At 42.0% G+C, this 5,608-nt stretch overlaps 1 protein-coding gene across 1 annotated transcript in view; it reads right to left on the bottom strand.

Annotated features, from left to right (window-relative positions):
• Positions 1–6: 6 nt before the first annotated feature.
• Positions 7–5,608, bottom strand: part of LOC111958868 (zinc finger protein 236-like) — an 84,595-nt gene continuing 78,993 nt past the window's right edge. Inside the window, 1 exon segment of the mRNA XM_070437291.1 lies at positions 7–851. Within this exon segment, the coding sequence (XP_070293392.1) occupies positions 715–851 (137 nt within the window). The 3' untranslated portion in view covers positions 7–714.

Raw genomic sequence — 5,608 nt, 5'->3', positions numbered from 1 at the left:
TATTGACTAAAACGTCTCATAAGGGACTCGTACTAATGAGAATCAGAGCGCAGGTTGATTCAGCAATTTAGTCAATGGAGGGACCAGTTCTCTGCCTTTAAAGGGACAATCTGCAGTTCAAACAATAATAAAAGCGGGCAACCCGCCACCGATTMGGTAAATAGCTGAGGGACGGGGCTGGAGAAATGTAACCAAATTCATAAGACAGAGCTATGATATCAAAAGGATAGATTTAACCATGTCGAGGCGATAAAATGTAGTTTTTTTTAACAAAAAAAGAGGAACAAGCTGAACTAAGGCATTTTTAAGTTATACTCTTCAATAATCAATGGGTATATATCATGAATTTAAAAGTACAACAAAAAAAAGTGATGTAGCAATCACAGATTGTCCCTTTAATGCATATCTGAGGACAAGAGAAACGGGCAGAAATAGCTGCTGCTAAGACCTAATGCGTGTAGGTCTGGCCACACACGCTTTCTGTTTTCAGTATGTGCGTGGCAACATCACCTTGGATATGCTTTACAAAAAGTGCAGAAATGTCCAACTCGATTAAAAAAAGGTGAGGAAAGGAGGGGGTTGATCTGAGGGGTAGGTTTTTCCCACACCTACTTAGTGGTAAAATCAGTGCTTTGTATCATCAGTGCACAGACGCCTAGTAAAGAGTCTATGCTGGGATGAACTGGGATGGTCAATTCAATTCTGAGTTGGGAGCTAAGGGAAGACGTTGGGGATGCCACAGTGCCAGTCTCCAGAAGACTCCTGGACAACCTCTTCCATGTCATTCAGCTCGGGAGGGACTTCCGTCTCTGTCCCCTGCTCCAACGTCGCCTCCTGGGTCCGATCGGGACCTGTGTCCAAGAAAAAGTAAGACAGAGAGAGAGATAAAGACAGAGAGAGAGAGAGGGAGAGAAGAGAATGAAAGAGAGAGAAAGGACAGAGTAAGAGGGACAAAGTTACTCATGAACGTTCCTGTTAGAATGGAGAGAGTGTGTCAAGGGAACTCTTTAGGTTAAGTTTCAGAGTTTAAGAATGAAAAAATACAGTGCAACACACAATGCATTTACCACCTGTGAGGTAAGTTAGAAGAAGGGGTGAGTGACAGGTGAAATTTTACCAGAGCTCTTTCTCAATTGTCAAAAAAAATCCTCTCCTCGCCTCCTCCCCTTTGACACATTGATCTGGAAGAATTGGCAAAGGTGACGATGAGTCAGCCTGAGGAGGACGAGGTGCCTACAGCCATATTGTTTTTCCAATCAGTGCAGATGATGGTGAGGACAGATGTTATAAGCAGTCGAGACAGAGCCTTTGTGTCTGGGATCCATCAATAGACCACGAGAGTCAGTTCAGCAGAGGACATTTCCTTTGTACTAACCATCAAATGTTTAAATGGAGGTATACAGGACCAAACAGGCACTAAATGGGAGAGTGCGTCACAGAAAGGTTCCATAATTAAACCCATCTATCTATTGAATGAACTCACTTAAATGTGACTGTCTCTTACAGACGCTCTCAACGAAAGAGCGACTGTGAATCATCCAGGTGAATGTTTGTTAGAAATCGCCTTGACATTTTTTTTTGCTAGCCTTCGCAAGGACTGATGCTCACACTCACCCCCACACACACACACAGTGCCTGGACACAGCCCTTAGCCGTGGTATATTGGCCATATAGCACAAACCTCCGAGGTGCCTTATTGCCATTATAAACTGGTTACCAACGTAGTTAGAGCAGTAAAAATAAATGTTTTGTTGTACACGGATTGGTATACCAAGGCTGTCGGCCAATTAGCATTCAGGGCTCGAACCACCCAGTTTATAATGAGGATTAATCATTTAGAATGTAAAATTAAAATGCACAATAATCCCTATTCACATATTTACCATGGTATTAGAAGCGCTATACAGCACCAAAAGTTAGTGACAGAGTTGCATATTCCAGACAGCCCTAACGTCAACATCCAACACAATAATCCATTGAAAATGCTAAATACTGTTCAAACATTTGCCACCGTCATAAGCATTTTTGTCACAAACAGTTAGTGACTCCCCGTTTCAAGTGAGAATCAGAGCGCTGACTTACAGCTCCAGTCAATCAGCCCGGTGGCTGTTGAAATATTTAGGCCCGAAGCTTCCGTATGAGCTTCCGAATGAGAATGAAAAGGACAGGTTCTGTCATCACAAGTGTGGCTGCCTTCTCTGTCAAAAGGCCTTTCAGGCAGGGAAATGCAGCAGGATTGAGAGATGGAGTATCAGCCTGATTTGTGAGCTTTATCCCTATTTTTCCCTGGTCAAAAGTAGTCCACAAATCAAATGACATTTTATTGGTCACATAAACATATTTAGCAGATGTTATTGTGGATGTAGTGAAATGCTTGTGCCCCTAGCTCCAACAGTGCAGTAGTATCTAACAATTCACAACAATACACACAAATCTAAAAGTAAAATAATGGAATTAAGAAATACATAAATAATAGGACGAGCAATGTCGAAGTGTCATTGACTAAAATACAGTAGAATAGAATACAGTATATACAGTTGAAGTCGGAAGTTTACATACACGTAGGTTGGAGTCATTAAAACTCGTTTTTCAACCACTCCACAAATGTCTTGTTAACAAACTATAGTTTTGGCAAGTTGGTTAGGACATCTACTTTGTGCATGACACAAGCATTTCCCAGACAATGGCGGTAACAGATCACATTATTCACTGTATAAATTCACGCTATCACCAATCCAGTGGTCAGAAGTTATCGAGTACACTAAGTCACCTGCTGCCTTAACAGGCTCGATCGTCCATCGTCATCTTAGAAGCTTCGATAGCTAAATCGACATAATTTAGTAACAATCTGTGGAGCCTGTCCGTAACCTAGTGAATCATATTCTCAAGCGCCTAACTTCCCAAACTCCAGTGCCTCTCTGCTCGCCACCATCAATGGAAAGATCAAAGAAATCAGCCCAAACCTCAGAAAGAAACAAAGTACGATAACCTCCACAAAGTCTGCTCAATACCTTGCGAGCAATTACAAGCCGAAAGCGTACCAAGCGCTTCATCTTGCTACAAACCAACCTAGTACGCACTAAAGCCCTATAAACACGCAATGGCCATCAGCAGCCGCTGCAACCGCCTCCACGCAAGAGACGCTTTGACCGTCTCCTAGTCCATCGCCTACATCTCTACGTACTTTGATTGAAAATGCACAACTACAATCCCATAAGCCAACAGCCAAATATCTTGTGAGTATGCTGAGGAAACACGTTGCAAAGAGTATCTAATCCATCCACAGAAAATGATACTTGAATATCAAAGCATAACCTGAAGGCTTCTCAGCATATGAAACGTAAACACTAGCCCTCCAAACCCCATAAAAAAAGCCAGACTAACGGTTTCAACTGCACATGGACAAAGATCGCTAACTTTTGAGAAATGTCCTCTAGTCATGAACAAAATAAACTGCTTTGCCATCAATGACCATTGTTTAGTGAGACCGAACAAAGAACGGAGGCTCCTGTGCAAAACGACAAGAACACCATCCAATCCCTGAGCACGGGCGTTGGCAGCCCATCATGTTACGTGTGTCTTTGACTCAGGAGGGGACTAGCATTCAACAAATAGATAGCATCATGAAGCGCGATGAGAAAAATTACCCCTAGCCAAATTAAATATGCCCTGAACGAGCAACATCTTCAAGCACATCAGTCAGGCACGCTCTTAAATCATCTCTGTCGCAAAATCGCCTTCAATATAGGACTAGAGCCACGCAAAGCATACTCCAAGTATGTGCCTGCACTAAACCTGCCCCCTTAAGAAATCAACAAAGAATATCAAGGCTATTGAAAAGTGCCGCCATCACAAAGCCCTGACCTCAATCCCATAGAACATTTGTGGGCAGAACTGAAAAAGTGTGTGCAAGCAAGGAGGCCTACAAACCTGACTCAGTTACACCAGCTCTGTCAGGAGGAATGGGCCAAAATTCACCCAACTTATTGTGGGAAGCTTGTGGAAGGCTACCCAAAACGTTTGACCCAAGTTAAACAATTTAAAGGCAACGCTACCAAATACTAATTGAGTGTATGTAAACTTCTGACCCACTGAGAATGTGATGAAAGAAATAAAAGCTGAAATAAATCAATCTCTACTATTATCCTGACATTTCACATTCTTAGAATAAAGTGATGATCCTAACTGACCTAAGACAGGGATTTTTTACTAGGATTAAATGTAAGGAATAGTGATAAACTGAGTTTAAATGTATTTGGCTAAGGTGTATGTAAACTTCCGACTTCAACTGTACATATGAGATGAGTAAAACAGTAGGTAAACATTATTAAAGTGGCCAGCGATACCATGTCTATGTATATAGGGCAGCAGCCTCTAAGGTGCAGGGTTGAGTAACCGGGTGGTAGCCGGCTAGTGACGGCTATTTAACAGTCTGATGGCCTTGATAGAAGCTGGTTTTCAGTCTCTCGGACACAGCTTTTATGCACCTGAACGGATGATAGTGGGGTGAACAAGTCGTGGCTCGGGTAGTTGATGATCTTTTTGGCCTTCCTGTGACATCGGGTGCTGTAGGTCTCCTGGAGGGCAGGCAGTATGCCCCCGATGATGCATTGGGCAGACCGTACCACCCTCTGGAGAACCTTGCAGTTGCTGGCGGTGCAGTTGCCGTACCAGGCGGTGATACAGCCCGACAGGATGCTCTCAATTGTGCATCTGTAAAGGTTTGTGAGGGTCTTAGGGGACAAGCCAAATTTCTTCAGCCTCATGAGGTTGAAGAGGAGCTGTCGCGCCAAGGGCTGTGGCGGTTACGAAATGTCGTCAGCCGGTGATTGTCAAGCACTAACTGTCGGTCTAACGGTAAATGACTGTTAATTAACAATTAGCATCTCCTGGCTTCCACACATAGCCTACAAGCCATTTAAAAAAGTCTAATAAATCAAATTTCAAAAAGTCTAATAAATCCATGTAATATAGCCTACACCTTCACAATAAATATATTTAAAAAAATTTAGACAGGTCTAAAGAAGCATGATATGTAGTCTATTTTAGAAGAACAGAATAGCATACTCTGAGTTGTCCGTATGTTAGGTTCTGATGTGGCTATGCCAAATGGCTGTGGGCTACACTAGTCATTTTGCAGACAAGATTTGTTTATGATTCTGTGGCTTTATTTTATATTATGAAGAATACAATTGAACAAAGCTGAATAAAATATACAGTACCAGTCAAGAGTTTGGACACACCTAACCATTGAAGAGTTTTTATGTATTTTTACTATTTTCTACARTATATAATAATAGTGAAGACATCAAAACTATGAAATAAACACATATGAAATCATGTAGTGACCAAAAAAAGTGTTAAAAAACTATCTAAATATATATATATTTTTTTGATTSTTCAAAGTAGCCACCCTTCGCCTTGATGACAGCTTTGCACTCTCTTAGCATTCTCTCAATGAGCTTCCCCATGAACACATTTCCAACAGTCTTGAAGGAGTTCCCACATATATCGAGCACTTGTTGGCGGCTTTTCCTTCKCTCTGCGGTCGAACTCATGCCAAATGATCTCAATTTGGTTGAGGTCGGGTGATTGCGGAGGCCAGGTC

The sequence above is a fragment of the Salvelinus sp. IW2-2015 genome, linkage group LG35 (genome assembly GCF_002910315.2).
Source record: "Salvelinus sp. IW2-2015 linkage group LG35, ASM291031v2, whole genome shotgun sequence".
In the NCBI taxonomy this organism is placed as follows: Eukaryota; Metazoa; Chordata; class Actinopteri; order Salmoniformes; family Salmonidae; genus Salvelinus; species Salvelinus sp. IW2-2015.
The sequence above is the reverse complement of the archived record's forward strand: the minus strand, read 5'-3'. Positions and strand labels throughout refer to the sequence as shown.